This window comes from Chlamydotis macqueenii, chromosome 14, assembly GCF_036417535.1.
Source record: "Chlamydotis macqueenii isolate bChlMac1 chromosome 14, bChlMac1.mat, whole genome shotgun sequence".
Classification (NCBI taxonomy): Eukaryota; Metazoa; Chordata; class Aves; order Otidiformes; family Otididae; genus Chlamydotis; species Chlamydotis macqueenii.
The window spans coordinates 20,509,398-20,526,301 of NC_141569.1; the positions used below are offsets into that span (position 1 = coordinate 20,509,398).

The 16,904-nt window shown below is 52.4% G+C and overlaps 2 protein-coding genes across 4 annotated transcripts in view; one reads left to right on the plus strand and one right to left on the minus strand.

The window, feature by feature from the left end:
• Positions 1 to 10,168, plus strand: part of STK32A (serine/threonine kinase 32A) — a 32,843-nt gene extending 22,675 nt beyond the window's left edge. Inside the window, exons 7-13 of the mRNA XM_086758521.1 lie at positions 301 to 390; positions 897 to 994; positions 2,890 to 3,006; positions 4,767 to 4,892; positions 5,856 to 5,984; positions 6,326 to 6,390; positions 6,801 to 10,168. Of these exons, the coding sequence (XP_086614647.1) occupies positions 301 to 390; positions 897 to 994; positions 2,890 to 3,006; positions 4,767 to 4,892; positions 5,856 to 5,984; positions 6,326 to 6,390; positions 6,801 to 6,891 (716 nt within the window). The 3' untranslated portion in view covers positions 6,892 to 10,168. The remainder of the gene's footprint in view (positions 1 to 300; positions 391 to 896; positions 995 to 2,889; positions 3,007 to 4,766; positions 4,893 to 5,855; positions 5,985 to 6,325; positions 6,391 to 6,800) is intronic.
• Positions 10,169 to 11,046: 878 nt separating this feature from the next.
• The window catches only part of DPYSL3 (dihydropyrimidinase like 3), a 47,482-nt gene continuing 41,624 nt past the window's right edge, over positions 11,047 to 16,904 (minus strand). For all 3 annotated transcript variants that reach the window (XM_086758519.1, XM_086758518.1, XM_086758520.1), the window contains exons 9-14: positions 16,669 to 16,825; positions 14,273 to 14,414; positions 13,772 to 13,942; positions 12,993 to 13,172; positions 12,198 to 12,360; positions 11,047 to 11,733 (exon numbers count right to left, since the gene is read on the minus strand). In XM_086758519.1, coding sequence (XP_086614645.1) covers positions 11,645 to 11,733; positions 12,198 to 12,360; positions 12,993 to 13,172; positions 13,772 to 13,942; positions 14,273 to 14,414; positions 16,669 to 16,825 — 902 coding nt within the window. In that variant the 3' untranslated portion in view covers positions 11,047 to 11,644. The remainder of the gene's footprint in view (positions 11,734 to 12,197; positions 12,361 to 12,992; positions 13,173 to 13,771; positions 13,943 to 14,272; positions 14,415 to 16,668; positions 16,826 to 16,904) is intronic.

The window sequence follows — 16,904 nt, forward strand, 5'->3', positions numbered from 1 at the left end:
TTTTAAAAAACAAACCTTAGTGGATTTTTTTTTTCTGTGAGAAAAGTTCCGTTTCCTTTCCCCTCAAATTTAGAAGGACTCAAAGCAATCATCATTAAATGGCTTCTTGAAGGACTCCATTTTTTTTCTCCCCAAAGGGTAAATTAGGGGATATTTGATGTAACAAGGTACATCTGTAAGCAGCCTGCAAGCTGAAGTATCTTCTGTCAGTTCTCCCGCCAGATTTTTTCCTGGAAACTCATTTCCATAAAATATTTTACTTTAAGTAAAGCTGTTTCTTGTGTGAAACCTCTCTTTCAGGGCACGTGCACATCACCGATTTTAATATTGCCACGATGCTGACTAAGGAGATACAGGTCACCACCATTGCCGGCACAAAGCCCTACATGGGTAAGCACTGATGACAATTCTGCATTTCTGAATCGCTGCTTTACAGCTTGATTTGGCAGCTGTGGTGGGGTACAGATGAAGTCTTTTTGGTGAGAGGTTGAACTCTTTTCTCCCTGCTGTGTAATGAAACACGTGTTTGTGCGAAATGAGGAACAACCTCGAGAGGTGCTGCAGGGAAACGTGCGTCCGGCTGCTGATTTCAGGCCAAAGCAAGCGGAGCCGATGGCCGCGGAGCCTGACAGAGACTGAAAGAGGAATTGCTGCAGGGAAACCCGGGTGTTCTGATTTATGTCCACCTCAGTGGTGTTTCGGTAAAGGACCAACCTACGAGCCACGTGCTGTTATTTTGAAGAAAAGAGCAGACATTATCAAAGGTGTGGTCATGGGTAACGTGTCCTAGGCAGAATAGCAGGGATGCTCTCCGTGGCACGGGTCAGGCGCTCTGTCCTGCTCATTTCCACCTGAGACTGCAGCAAGGCAAACTTTCCTTTTTCTGTATTTTGCAGCACCTGAAATGTTTAACTCTGCAAAACCCACTGGCTATTCCTTCGCTGTGGACTGGTGGTCCCTGGGAATCACTGCCTACGAGCTGCTCAGGACCCGGGTACTGTGCGCGCTGCTCTCACCCCATCCAGCCGTCTCTTGCCTTAAACACTCTGTCGGGGAGGTTTATATATGCTTTATAACAGGGGTGAAGGGGCTGAGCCGAAGTCAAGGCTTTAAGGGACAGGAAGCATAGGAAGCAGAAACCCCATCTTCTCCCTGTGGTCCCAGCTGGGAGCCCAAAGAGGAACCGTCGCGCTCCAGAGTAGCACATGGCCACAGTTCCCTGCCGCGCCCGGGCCGCAGGCAGGGCAAGCTGAGCCGGTAGCGAGTGACAGCTCCCCACGCTTGGGCTGCAGTGTGATTTACGTTGAGCTCCCATCCTACAAGGAAAAAAAGAAAACTTGGACAAAAATCTCGTTGCTGTTGTAATGAGACTGAGCAGTTTGAGCAAAAACAAACTGCAGCGTGTAAATTATTAATAAAGCACAACCGCCGCCTGTCACATCAGTGTTCTGCTGCTAACTCAGGTGAGGCTGGGGGCTCTGCGGACAGACGCTTAGCTGAGTATTTTGGAAGTGCTGTGTAAAAAAAAGTGGGAAAAAATACTTAAATTACATTCTTCTAAGCAAAAGGTTGATTAAAATCTTGTGAGGCTAGGAAACATCTTTCAGTACAAGTATGCAAAGCACGTTTTTAAGAAACTCTATCATCAGTCTTTGCAGAATGCCTAAAACAATGTTTTGATTAATATATTTTAAAGGACAGTTTCAAATGAGTATCTCAAATTGCGAGTGATCAGGTTAGTCTGCATTAAGGGGGCAGGCTTGTCTGACCTGTTGGGTCACTGAAGCCATGTGTTAATGTAAACACATTAATACCATATTGAAGGTCTCCATTTGTAATATTAAATGGGTTGCAGGACTGTTCATCACATTGGCTTTTCACTTGATGGCACCATTTCCAAAGGGGGAGCAGAAATGCCGTTAGGCGTTGGAGCCTGGTGGCACAGTCGTGGTGAGATGGTGGCACCAGCGTGGTTACTGCACGGGGGAAGTGAGGGGACCTTGGGGTCCCTCTGGCGTCCGTACATCTTACGCACAATGCACCTGATTGATCTCACAATTTATAGGTACTGGTTTTTAACCCTCACCTCCCCAAAGTGCTGTAAAAATCTGGGAATCAAAGATCTTTCAAAATGGAAACACTCCACCATGATAAATTCTCTTTTAGGTGAGGCAGCAGTATTGTTTAGTTGGGAGTTAAAGGTGGAGGTGACCGTACCTGCAGGGTGACACTGGCTGTGCATCCTCGGGTTGAGTTCCGTAGGTGCGCAGCTGGCGCCAGGGCGGCCCGGCGTGGCATGGCTCGGCTCCTGCCAGCGGTGGGAGCCGAGCGCTGCTCAGAGACGGCTCAGCTGCCCGTTCACCGTGACCCTTGTCGCGGGGCAGAAGGGACAGGCTGTCCTGCAGCCTGACGTCCCGCCTGGGACACGTAACCCGTCCTGGGACATCATATTTCAGCTGATTTGATAGGTGGGAGAAATCCTGCTCCTTTTCACTCGTGTCGTCTCCCACACGAGTGAAGAACTGAAAATGGAATATCGGGAATGCTCCAGCCATAGCACTGTGTATATAGAATCCTTTTTGGTAGCCCTTTTTGATGCAAATAATGAAAAGGCCAAGCAAACACAAGCTGGCTGATGACTCTGACTTTTGGGTTCTGCCTCCTATCTGCCGTGCTGTTTGAATGTCTAGGTATTGTCGTCGTTCTTGCTGACAGGATTGTTCTGTTTATTTCAACTGAGCTACGATCACACAGGGAGAGGCTGTCAGCGGGAGGCTTGGGCAGTGTACAAAGAGACTTTGTCTGGAGCTTCTTGCCTCGAAAAAGATTTCCCAAGGTGTCTGAAAAAACAGACAAATTAAAACACTTTCCTTGTGGCATTTTTCGCAGAGGCCATATCGTATTCGCTCCAACATGTCCACAAATGAAATCGCTCACGTGTTCAGGACAGCTACCGTGATGTACCCGGCTGCTTGGTCCGCGGAGATGGTGTCGCTGCTCAGAAAGGTGAGGGCAGCCGTGAGGGGCTGCTGGGGGCGGGGGCTGTGGCTGGGCGCCTGCCGAAAGCGGGCGGGTCCTTCCATCGTGCTTTGTGGCCTCTGCGGTAAATTGTGGGGATTCATTGCAAACTGTGTCCAGAGCCAGTGCCAGTGACCTTTAGATGGTGGCGTTCAATGAATATCCAGCTTCCAGTGGTGTAACCACGCCAATGTCCTGAGCAGCGAGCGGTGCTGCGTCCGGGACCCACGGGGATGAGGCCGTGTTGGCAGGCGCGGGTACTGCTGTTGTGTCTCTTTCAAGGACACGTGCAGGCTGTGCTTCCAGAGTTTCTCCTATAACTTTGTCTGTCTGGAATGATGTAACTTAGAAGTAGATATTAATATATGTGTCAATAAATTTGACCAAAAAAAAAGGCTTTTTAAAATAAAAACAAACCTTTTTCCCAATAATGAAAAGATTTGCAATAAGTGCCGATAGTATTGAAATCTTTTGGTGCCATGAGGTTTGTGCACCACTGTCATTATTTTTTAATAAAACTGTTATGAAAATTGCTTCAAAATTGCTACTGGAATAATTTTGAAGCTGAAATCATGTTTGAAGTGCAGCCACATCTTCAATAAACAAAACCGTTGCTTGGCAGTGTCAGACGCTGTTTGCTTACAGTGGCAGCAAAGCTGAAATACTGAACCCTGCCTAGCAGCACTAGCTGCAAATTTTGGAAAGTACCTAAATACTTTTTTCAAGTAAACATAGGCAGTAAAGTAGTACTTAATGTAGCTTTCATCTATTTTGTTGTTCCAAATAGCATGTAGCAGTATTTTGTCCTCTCTAATGGAATACTCTCAAACTTTTTAATGAAAATGAGACATCAGTTCTTTGCTGAGACAGAATCGTGGCATGTTTTCATGTTTTCCAAGAAGAAAATTGAAGAATGTCTCCATTTGCTTACAACTAAATGGAGCTGATATTTGCTTGAGCCTAACAGTAATATAGGGATGTTTGCCGCAGATGTCCTCTGTGGCGTTGTATTGGAAAGTTTTCCCTGGACACACTGTGCCGCGGCCATACAGGCTCCCTTGTGAGTAAATAACACAATGTCAGGATTATTTCAGTTTCCAGGTGCCCCTTTGCATCTGGTTTCACAGCCGTATGTATTATTTATGAGGCCGACTGTGGTTCTGTCCTGTCGCAAGCATCTCCTGTGACTTTTTGTATCTGTTAACGTTCAAGGCAAATTATCACTGTTAGCAGAGCAGCGTGGCTCGCGTTGGGGCTGGAGCACAGCGCTCCACAGAAGGAAGCGAATGGGGCGGGATGCAGGGATGTCTCCACGTACGCACGCACTGCCAGCCCTCGCTGCCCGCCCCCGGCCGCACACCAGCATGAGCAGGGGTGCAGGGGGTCGCCTTACCCACCCCTGTCCGGAGGGTTTGGATTGTCGGGATGTCCTGCTCAGTTTTCAGAGTGCATGCTAGAATTCTTGAACTTCAGAGGCAAACCTCAATCATTTCCTTCCACACAAGTAACTCGTACAGCAGTGCTAAAAAAAAATGCTGAAAATAAGCAGTGTGAATCCAGCGTTTCACAGTGGAATTACACTTATGGATATTCCGTTACTAGCGTGAGAAAACAGGGGATGTTTTACTGACATGCTATTAAATGGGGAACACAAAAGCAAGGTGTAACTCTGCCGCACACGGGTCCACGTGCACCTCGTCCCCGATTCCACGTCCCACGGTCTCGCTTCCATTTCACTCTTGCTGCAGTTGCTTGAGCTGAACCCTGAGAAGCGTTTTTCTCAGCTGAAGGACGTCCAGGACTTTCCGTATCTGTCAGATGTGAACTGGGATGCTGTTCTCCGGAAGAGGATAATGCCAGAATTCATTCCCACGGTAAGGCCATTTGATGTTAAAAGAGTCTTCGTGTGCCCCAGCGTTACACAGCGCAGTGGGCCCTTGCGCCTGGCACCAGGCCGTGGGAAGTGCTTACAAATTTCCAGAGGAGCATCTGATATTGTAAGGGATGGGGAAAAGAGAGGCAAAGGCAAGATTTTCACTTTCCTGTGGGGAAATGGGACTAATGGGAGCTGACTACAGAGTGTGGGTACTCCAAAATCGATCTGCTCTGTTTATAATATTTCCAGAATTTCTGGATGCAGAGCTGGCATTCCGTGCCCCAGACTGTCCGTGGCGTGCTAGATGGAACACAGCTGACAGGGCTTGAGAGCCGTCCCGCGCCGAACCGGTGGACGGATACAGGCTCATTGCCACCGGCCATTCTGTGATAATTGTGTCTTCCTAACGCCCCCCCCTAAGCAGCCTGTTGCTCATGGTAAAACAACAAACACGGTGGACTCCTGTTTCTGATCCTTGTTAAGCTGGATTAAAACAGCACAGAAGTAACATAGCCCTTACGGAAAATAATCCAGGGACTGTCGTGTGCAGTGTCATGCTGACTGGTTTTCAGCCAAACAAAAGTCGGGCTGATCTATGAGTATTTGCTAATTGTACGTATTTTCCATCTGTTTTTCTCTGTGGTGGGTATACTTGTATTGCTCTAAAACCAGTTTTTCAGGCCGCTGTGCAACAGCAGACGCACAGCCCGGCCCAGACGCAGCGGAGCAGCCGAAGGGCTGGGTAGGAGCAGTGAGCGCAGAGGAGCAATTGTCACCCCTTGCCAATGTCCCCTGGCTGCAGGAACTGATGAAGCGTGTAAGCAGTACAGCGGGTGTTCTGGCTATGTGTGCAGTTGTAATTTATTTTGTACAAACTTCAGCTCCCAGATGCAGTCCAATTTATGAGACTCTTCAAGATAGGCTCTGATCATTTAAGGCCACCTCTCTCTCTCCCTTCCAGAAAGGCAGACTGAACTGTGACCCAACCTTTGAACTGGAAGAAATGATCCTAGAATCCAAACCTCTTCACAAGAAAAAAAAGCGCTTGGCTAAGAAGGAGAAGGACACCAGCAAAAGCAGTTCCTCCCAGGTGAGAGCAGGCAGGTACAAGCATATGGTCAAGGCAATCTCTCATTTTCCAAGAAGGCTGATTGCCACCTAGCAAGACCACAGCCAACTGTTTAAATAGACCATTTTTTTTTCCCCTTGTGACCAACTTTATTCCCAAGACACATCTTCCCTTTGGTGGAAGACAGCATGTATACACGCTGGTTTTGATGAGAGGCTTAGTGCCATTCTCCCCACTGCAGTGCTAAAGGTGCTCTGTACCTGAGGATACCTCTGTATCGCCTTGAAGTGGTCCTTGTAATGTCTTTCTGTGTCAACTGAATTTATTGCCCATCTCTTTGTTTTTCTATTCAAATGTGAAAGGCCTGCCATCTGCAAAAGCACCTAGAGATGCTCCAGAGGGACTTCATTGTTTTCAACAGAGAAAAGTGAGTACTGGTGCAGAGGCAGTGAGAGACGCTGGCCCTGGCCAAAGCCTTTGGCAGGCTTGCTTGGGCCATCCTGGCAGACGCTGCAGGCGGGGGTTTGGGAGCTGTGGGGAGCGGGTACAGGTGAGTGCTGGCTGAGCCGTCGTCTGCGGGGGACTGGTGGGGCAGTCCTGTTCTTGAGGTGGAGGGCTGGGCCCACAGCCACAAACTGCATTAACTGCCCACTTTGTGCAGGCAGGCAGACTGTTGCTGCGGGGGCTCAGGGCTGCAGGGGCTTGACACAGCCCCTTTGGGGTGAGTGACAGCTCATGCCGGGGAACGGGATGCTCCTGGGTGGACGCACTGTGGCGTGGGCCTTGTCACTGCCTGGGCTTTCCTTCACGGCTCGGCCATCCCTTTCTTTCCCTAAGGGTGAGGCACCACCGCGCCAACACCCAGGAGACCACGGCCCTGGCAAAGCGCAGAGGTGCGTACGAGGACGGCCAGAACAACCGCCTCTGAGAGCAGCACAGCCCCTGCCAGAGCGTTCCTCGAGGGGCCAGTGCACACCCACCCACACGCCTTCACAAAGCTGGGCCACCGGACTTGTCCACTGCTGCCGATAGCCCAGCGCAGGGCGGCCGGGTGGGAGCTGGGGCACCCGCCGCCTCTGGCTTCCACCCCACAGCTGGCGGATCCTGGGCGTGGGGGGGGAGGCCGTGGGCACTGCCTCCCTGATTTGCCACAGTCAGTTAAACGCAGATCCTACTATTTTGCCTTGGTGCAGGAATGTGGCTGTCTGAAAACGGATGGGACTCTCTGTGTTCACCCTTTCGGGCCTGGCGATCCAGCATCACCACCCTTGGTGCTGCCTGTGCGGCGGCTGCCAGCAGCGTGACCAAAGGGTTGAGCGTGCGTTGTTCGTAGAGGTGTCATCACTGTTATCAGTGTTGGCGGTGGGTCCGCGACAGTGCTGTGGGCCCGGGCTCTGGGGAGGTTGGGGCTCCGGCATGGGCTCACAGCTGACGGCTCCAGCTGGAAGAGGCTGCTCTCGGCTGCAGGGACCCCCCCCCATAGCGACAAAGGTGGCCTTTGCTTACAGACAGTGCCTGCGAACATCCCCTGAATGTGGGCACAGAGGGCTGGCGGGGCGATGAGCTCCTTCCTTAGCTGGGAGGAGGCAGCAAAGGTTTCCTCCTCTCTCTGCGCTGGTTCCTGTACCCGTTTCTTGCAGAGCAGGGCTGGCTGTGGGGTCAGGGCATGCTGACGGATGTGGAACTGAAGAGGTAACAGCCAGGCGCTGGTGAATCACTCGCAGCCACCCTGAAAAACCCATGCACCATCACATTAAACTGCTGCAGCTCGCTGAATCTGGCGAGGTTTGGTTTCCATTACCAGAGGTAAAGGCGAATGTGTATTTTTAATCTCTCCACCATCGAAATCACACTTGTTTTAAGCAGCTGCTGTTTGCAGGAACAGCTGTACTCCTGGTGCAGTCTTTGCCAAGACTGAGATGGGCCAAAACATTTCTATTATGTTAATACTGGGAATGATGCTATTATTTAAATCCTTTGGCAGACCTGAGGTTTCATCTCCTTATTTGACATTTTTCCTATTCTCAGCAATAGAATGAATGCGTGATGAAGCATTTTCCTGCCGTTTACCCAAAGGTGTTTTATGTATTCCTTGTGCCTTCCTGTCTCTCTCTGGCTAAATTTGATCAACTAAAAAAAAAAATCTGAATAAAACCAACAGCAAATTAAAGGCTCATTCCCGGATGATCAAAAGTCAGTGTTACTTCTGAGATCACTTGCATAGCCAGACCCAAGGGGTGGTCCTCCTGCCAAGAGCCCTCTAGGACTTTACTGGACTCAGTTTAAATCTGCTTTTCCCCTGGCTGAAGACGTTCAGACACCCTTGCCTGTGCAGCTGTGGATTCAGTCCATTACTGACACAGATTGTGTGCAGTAAACTTCCCAGTGATCTTCACAGCTGCTTCTGAGAGACTGGCACATGAATAATCCCTCCCTTATTAATCTGAGCTGGTTTGCTTTGGGAAAGCCGTGGTTTACGCATGTGCGCAGGCACGTGGCCGTCCCTGCGACTGCTCGGAGAGGAGCTGAGTGCTCGGAGAGGAGGAGGTCCGTTCCCCTGGAGCACGCCTGAATCCAAGGCAGGATTGCCCGTTGGAGCAACTGACCAAAACATCCTGGCTGCACGTTCCACCTCTGCAGTGGCATGTAGCAGGCATCCCAGCACTGAGCAGCTCAGCCACAGGTCACGCCTAAAATAAGCTTTAGTTAGGTGTCTTCTACTTTCTGGTCCCTCCTACCACAGTGCTGTGGGCTGTCCCACTGCCAGCTGGTCCCACTGCCAGCTGGCCCCCCCGGTTTACTGCTGGAACGCAGCAGCCACAGCTTTCCACATCTGTGCTGCAGAAGGGCCGAGCAGGACAGTCCGGTGTGGTCAGGATGGGTCTGCACAGGGTCCCGACCAGGCCCTCTCCCCCGGCCTCTGGGGGACAGATTCTCTGGGGAGTCTGGTTTGTGGTGGGCAATACTGGGGGATCCCTGACTCTGCTCCATCTGTGCTAAGAGAGCTCTGGTGTTTGCGTCTGTCCCCCCATGGGACAGCTGCTGCACTGCTTTCACCCATCTGGCTTTTGCTTTTTCAGTAATTTCTAATAGATGTGAGTGGCACCAAATGTGGTGTAGGTCCTGCCATTTTTGTAAGCAGGTAGGGTCCAGTGAAGATGCTGGCACAGCAATGCAAGCACCTCCCCTGGCACAAAGGGGAAAAGGGGCCTGCTCTGACTTGCACTGAGCATCCTCTTTGTGCCGTGGTGCCGTGGCCATATGCACCTTCACCTCTGTGCAATACAGATAAGCAGCAACGCCCCCGCCCCTGTTTTAGAGAACTATAGCGGTTTCATTGCTGCCATCACATGAAGCTGCTGGTGTAAGGGGAAGCCGGTTCTGGGCAAAGGCTGCAGGAGCCGAGGGCTGCAGCACTGGCAGCTGTGGTTTCCCCTGCACAACTGGCAGGTGCCCAGCGGGTGCCCGGATTGAAGCACTGCAGTACCACCACTCTCTGCCGCACGCTGTGCTGGGCAGCCTGGTTTTGTTTGCTCAGGTCAGGCTCTTGGCATAGTTGCAGCATTGTGTGTGTGTGTGTGTGTGTGCAGGGCTGGGGAGCAGGGGGCTGCAGCACCGCTGTACACTGCTAGCCTGGAAACAAACAATCGGGGAAGCAGGACACCTTTCTGCCCAGGGAGCTGCAAGGCTGGAGTGGAATCAGTTCACCCATAAGTGGTTATCAGAGTCCTCAAAGGGGGTCATTGCAACGGGACAGCCACCTTCTGCTCTAAGTCCCATCACACCCACGTTAGCATCACTGTGGTCTCGCTCTCCCCTTCCCCGGCCATCCCTGCTGGGCAGGGTAGGGGTCTCCATGTCCCTGCCCTCAGCCCTGTCACTCCCAGGGAGGACAGCCAGAGCATCTACAGCACCGTCCGTTGGTCCTGTGTTCTTTGCCCAGTCCTGCACGGGGTCTGGGGGTGTCTGGGGCCAGGCGCAGCCGCCAGGGACTGCCAACAGTTGTACCTGTCCCCTCCTCCGCGCACAGCAACAATCCCTTTGCTCTGGTGCAGGTAGTGGTGAGGTTCATACACCATAAATGTGTTTATCTGGAGCCTGGAGACAGAAACTAGCCCTGCTCCTCACTGGGAAAAAAATCTGTTGCTGCATAAATACTGTTGTACTTGCTGACAAGAAAAAAAAATAAAATTCAAGAACTTAAATGGTAAGAACATTGCATCTTTAAAAATTCCCCAAAGACCTCCAAAACCATCTCTCCTTTCCCCTCTTCCTCTGTAAACAGAGGCGCCGTCTCAGCTTAATCACTACCAGACAACAGGGAAAAAAAATCTTTTATTACTTGACAGCAGAACTTCCCAAAACTTCTAAGTATGAACAGCCTTCCCCACCCCTGGCACAGCTATTTGGCATGGCCCCTTAAGGACTGTTGCACAGACAGCTTGTCCTGTCTGAGTTGCAGGCATGTAAAAATAAATATTTCAAGGTCAACTACTTAAGGAAGAAAAAAAGTGTATTTATTTAGCACAGCCTAATTTGATACTTAATTTTTGTAATATTTAAAAAGCAATCAAGGGCTTTTTTGCATGCTTTGCAAGCTTTAGAAGGCTGTGACCCTCGGTTTGATGACCACTGCTTGAGAGAAGGGGAGCATTAACTCACAGGTGCCCACAGAAAACAGCCTCTGGCCAGCCCCGGCTGGGAAGACCCACACACCGTGTCCCCACAGTGCCATGCAGAGCTGGTCTCTGTCACTACACAGATGACAGGCGCAGCTCTTGCGATGGCCAGGTCAGGCTGCAGCCAGAGACCAGACGGACAAACTGAACAGACTTTTACAAACACTTGCAACTCACTGTTTTGCCAATACCTTTGTTTTTGCCCAAGCAGCTACACCAACACCCTGACACCTACAGCAGTGAGCACTGCACAGTTTCCATCTGAGAGCCCGTCCCTGCGCTGAGCTCCTCCAGCTCAAACACAGCCCAAAGCCCCTCCTGGAGCCCCCCTGCCCCGCTTGCCTGCACCACCCCTGCCCAGCAGCAGCAGCCCGAGGAAGAAAAAAGCCAACCAGCAACACGAGTTGTTTGAAGGAACAACTGGGTTTTTTTTTAATAAAGTGTACAAAGTAGTAAACTCCTTACACGAGGTGCTGTGACAGCTGTTACAGAGATGACTTGGGCTCCCCCGTGGGCCTCGTGGTGAAACGCCAACAAGCATTGGGTGGAGATGAAGGACATGAACACGACACAGACCCACCTGCCCCCACCAGCTCCCATGAACCTGCCCTCCCTGTCCCACACTGCGTCTGGCCAGCCCCCGCCATGTCGCCTGCCTGGCCGGTTCGCCCACACCGGGCCATTCCCGCTGTCCCACACCACAGCATCCCATACGCGTTAAACACCGAGCAACCTGTCTGAGAGGCATGCATACAGAAAGGAAGAACAAAGACACAACCCAACTGAACCCACAACAACAACAACAGAATTTTAAGGCTATGCATAAAACAAAATGAAGCAATATCTTTAAAGCTAGGTAGCAAGTAGCAGTTGTGAAACATAAGGCTTGAGGTTCATTGATTCTTCAGAACAGGTTTATTTGCTTTTCCTTCTTAAACACCAATGTACCATTTTTCTTCCTTTGCTTGAACAGGGATTTTGTTTCCTTCTCAGCAGGGATATTTAACTCAGAGAGGTTATGTTGGAGCGGCCTCCCGGGGGTGCGACGATGCGCTTGCTCGCTGAGCGAACACCTTCATCAATCTGGGTACCTGAGAGATGAAAGAAAGCACAAAGGGAAAGGGGAAAGCAAAGTTAAGAGAATTTTCGGCACAGGACTGACCTGTCAAGCAGCCTGAGGTCTCACTGAAGGGCCTCCCGAAGCTGTCTGCAGCAACCTGCTCCCTCTCCAACTCAGTAACAACCTTGAGAGCAGCAGTGGCTTGAACGTCACCGTAGACGCTCCTCCGTGAACAGACCCATGCAGCAAGAGCAGGGTTGGATGCTGCGCTGGCACCTCCGTGGCCACAGCCCTCCTTGCTTCTACTGCAGGGGTGGAAGGCCAGCTCCAGCCATGTCCTTCGAGGGACACACAGCATCTGGCCCTGCCACGCTCCACTCTTGTGCTCAGTTTGCCCCAGGCCATCTCCCAGCTGCCCCCCGCCCCAGGCCAGGGGCTGGGACAGCCTGGCCAGCAGCTCTGCATTCTCCCAGCCCAGCTGCCGCACGTGCTCACCTGAAAGGCTGAATCCAGACTGATGCAGGTTCCTGACGGGGGGTGTCTGCCGCGTGGGGGACCCCCTGGTTGACCCCACAGGAGTGCCCGCCTTGGGGGTAGTGGTCAGGTCAAACACGGGTCCGTCATACATGCCCCGGGGCACGGCATGCATCTCCGCCATCTGTCACCGGAGATAAGAGGACAGTGACACTTCTCTGGTCCCACGGAGCATCCTGCCATGGCAGTATCATGCTCCAGCGATCCTTGGCTCCCCAGTCCCACTGCAGAGGGGCACTGCCAGCCCCGTGCCCCTCTGTCCTGCATGCCCGAGACCTCCCTGCAGCACTAAGGCCCAAGCGCAGCCCCACCTCCCATGTGACGGCCTCCCTTCGCTCCCACCCTGCAAAGTGTGCAGAGCCCAGCGCAAGAAGCAGTCCCTCAGCATGGGTTTATGCTGCATGGATGGGGAAGGAGAAGGCCTATGGTGTATGCCCAGTCTCCTCATTTTTAACTCAGCACCTCCCTCCAGACTCCTGCTGCAGCAGGACAGCAACAAGGGCAGGCATCACCCACTGCTGACCCAGCCGAGCATCTGCCTGCAGCACTGGCACACCATCAACACTGAGGTCACAGCTCGCTACCCAGGCCTTTGCTATCCCAGCTGTAGGCTCAACAGATACCAGTTTGCAGCAGTTTCCTGGGCCCAGTGAGAACAGCAGAGGAAAACCAATCAGTTAGGGATTCAATTAGGGAAAAGGGCAACTTGGGCTAACAGTGTCCCAACTCTGTCTCCTGGTACCCCTGTCTCCTCACCTTCCTCCTGGCTTTGATGCGCTTGTAGACATAGTCAGGGAAAGGGCTGCTCAGCAGGAAGCGTCCAGTCCCCTGGGTCACATGCAGGTTGCCATCCTCCAGCACGATCTTCCCCTGGCATATGACAACCAGCGGGGCCCCACGCAGCTCCATCCCTTCAAAGATGTTGTATTCAGCCGCCTGCAGCAACCAAGGGATGATGGTCAGGAGGGACATGAGCACTGCCTGCCTGCTCAAGGCTCTCTAGTCCCACACCTTGCTGCTGAAGTCACCAGTGCAGGGAGAGGACACCTGTAACAGCCTGGCCTGCCCCAGAGGCCTCCTTTAGCTCACTAGACCATCACACTAAGATCCCACCAGAGCTCCCAACACGAACCCAGGACCTGCTGCTTCGGAGCTCGGTGTGAGCAAGGACTCCAACAACAGAGGAGGGCACGACCTAGGCTTGAGGCAAGGCATGAACAAAGCATGCTGGCAAAGCCTGGAAAAAATTGCACCTGGAAGAGGATGCCAGATAAGGAGAAATGTGTGCCCTTCCAACTGTGTGGGCCAAGCTCAGAAGAACAACACAGCAGGGTGAGAAAAGCCCCGCAAGCAGAGCCCGGGGCTCACAGACATCCTACCCCCCAGTCACAGCTGGCATCGCCTGCAGCTTGGACTCAGTCCCTCCTCCTCCAGCATGGCAGGGCAGTGCCAAGCTGCCAGCAGCTAGGTAGTCTTTACACAGAGCTACTCACACCCCACCCTCCAGCATTCCCACAGACGAGCAGAGAGCTTACAGACTGATGGGTTTTTGCCGTGACAATCTTCACCGCATCAGGATCCCATATAACCAGATCGCTGTCCGAGCCCACTGCTATTCTCCCTTTCCGTGGGTACAGGTTGAAGATTTTTGCAGCATTAGTGCTTGTCACAGCTACAAACTGGTTTTCATCCATCTTTCCTGTGGCCTGCTCAGACACAAAAAGAACCAAGCACTCTTTTGGGGAGAGTAAGGGTCCTGGGAAGCACCAGATTCACTCCCACACAAGCGACTGGCTGGCTGGGCCCAGACTGCTCTGGCTGATCTTAATATTGGTGCCAAACAGAATGAAAACCAGGGCACAGTCACAGCTCCTGGCTGTTCACCATAAACCCACAACAGCTGCCTCTTGTTTTGACTCTCAAAGCCAGAGAGGAGACAGGCAGCTGGGTGCCCAGCTCTGCAGTGGTGAGAACATGGGTGCCTGAGGTGCCCGTCAACCCTGCCCGCTCTGCCCCCTCCGTGGCGTCACTCTTACCACTGCCTTATCCCAGATGACAGACATTCGTTCCTCTATGCCATTGGTCCCTTCTGGGATTGCCGTAAAGTTGTCTTTTCCAATTGCTTTCTGTGCGGTGCTGAATGTACAGTGGGCACTTCCCGAAACCTGCAGGTCACCACTGAGGGGTGGTGGTAACAAAAGCCATTTTGCGGTCAGGTAACAGCATGGACACGAGGGACATGGATCTCCTCAGCCCCCAGCTCAGCTCTGTTTGACTCTGCACCCCTGTTTCTACAACCCCTCAGTCTGAAGGCTGAGTGGCAGGAGCTCACCAGGGGCTCCTCTCAGCCCTGCGTGGACACTCGCAGCGTGAGCTGCAGCAGCCGGCAGCGCACACCAAGGTGTGCTTGCAAGTGCAGAGCGGCCCCAGCTGCAGCCTCTAGCCCAAGCTACAGCAGCTCTGCCACACCACTGCCACAAAAGCAAATGCCCCCCACAGCCACATGTAAATCTGACAGTGGGACAAAGACAGTCAGGACTCCGCAGAAGCAGCTCTCTCCAGCAGGCCCAGGAAAGCTTCACTGCAGCGCTCTCCAGCAGCTGCTACCCAGCGCTGTAGGGCCACCGGTGGGATGAGATGCCCTAACCCATCCCACTCCTGACAACGATAGCAGAGGGCAGGAACAGGCAGAGCCAGTGAGCTGCCGACAGGCAGGGCCGGGCAAGGAGCTGCCCGTGGCTCCTTGGAAGTCACCCAGTTGCTGCTGGGTCCCTGGAGAGCAGGGGACAGGCAGCAGCTAGAAAGTCATCGCTGCTGGGCAAAAGGAAGTAGACCAATGCAGGCCAGTTCCTGGCGCTGCCCACACAAGGGAAATGTCCTCAAGCACCTGGCTCCCAGACCGGCTGTGCCTGAACCCTGGATGATGTGGACACAACAGCTCTGCTCGAGGCTGCAAATGAGCCCTAATCCACTGATAATCTCCATCTTCCTCTGGTAATTTCTGCCATATGTCTGACTGACTGCACAGCCAGAGACACGGGCTGATGACAAAACATGCTTCCTAATCTCCACCAGATCTGTCCCAGTGGAAGAAAACAAGCCATCCAGCCCAGCTGGAGCCTCGCAGCCTCTCCTCCTGCTGAATCCTCACAGAAAACGGCATGGGAAGGATGTCAGGACAGACACCTGTAGGCTGCAGGGACTCAGAAGCGTTCTTGCCTCTCCTTTGAGGTCTGGGGTAAATTTGAAGTGGAAGAGAAGGATTAGAAAACCAGTTCAGGAGCTGGGCTCATTTTTCCCTGCCAGTCCCCAACACTTGCACCTATTTCATAGATCCAGACCTAGCAGAGGCATCTCTTGCTCCTTGACCACAGCAAAATCCAGGGTGAGCTGCACATTCATACCCCAAATGCACTAGCACCTCTCTTAAACCAGCCTGGCACAACCACCCTGGCACAACCCAGGTTTATCCTAACGTGCCCCTCTGCCGAGACACCTTCTACTGACCAGTCAGCCCTTGCTCATCTAGTCAGAGATGTTTCCAGCATTACCTCAAAGGTCATTTCCATTTACAGCCCCCTGAGTGTCAGTCATCCCCTGGCTAACACAGACCAGTCGCCATGCAGACAATTCAGCGTGCAAACACAGGCTGAGAGGGGCGTGCGAGTCACATGAGGCATGTGCACAGGGCCAGCAATGAGCTCTGCATCCCTAGCTGCTGTGCATGCCTTGCTAGTGAGAGGATGGAGTATAACTGTGAAAGGTCAATTGCTGAAGCAAATTGCTGAAGTGCTTTTATTGTTTGCTATCTATTTTCAACAAATCCCTTCCCCATCTCCTTGCCTTCCGGGTGAAAAAATGACCTACTGTCCCTCTCAAATGTGCATGAGCTGCCATTAAAGGCCTCGTGCACTCTGCAGGCTGTTACTACTGCTCACCTGTACAGGTGTGAGAAAACATCTGCTTTGTATTTGAACGGTGGGCCCCCATCAGCTTGTGACACCTGTAACCCTTCCACCTTCTCCTGCAACCATCGCAACCCAGGCAGCCGTTCCCCATCCCGCATGGGCAGAAGGGCTTCTCTGGCTTGGTGAACGCTTTCATGGACAGGTCTGTGTTACCTGGTCCTCATTTCTTTGCCTTCTTCAGGGCATTTAAAATGGTTCATGACTACTTGCCCTGGCATTTGTCTCATTACCGATGTTAAGCTTATGGTGCTTCCTGTGTCCCCCCACTGCTCTCAGGGATAAGCCACCACAGCTCTGAGTCGGAGCCATTTCATCAGTCAGCTCATTAAATACCTGCAGTGAAGTGGTTCGGGTTGGACTAACGTTTATGCTGCCCAAATACTCCCTAACCTCTCCTTTCCCTATCCGAAGTCAGAGTCCACTTCTTCCCGCTAGCAGCATCACCCAGCAGAGCTGTCACTCACCTGGCCAGGAGGGAGCTGATGTAGTCAGGGGTTGTGGGATCTGGGCTCAGAGGTGGAGAGACCACAAATGCTGCAGCCTTGGCCCAGTTCTTGCTCCAGTAGTGGGTCCCATCAGTCCCGAGACTGGCCGTGATTGGCTCACCAAATACCACATTCCCTGGAAAGGGGAACAGAAAGGACGCTGTTTTGGTGGAGCCTGGAGGCATTCTCTGTTCCACAGCACTACCAACAGCCTG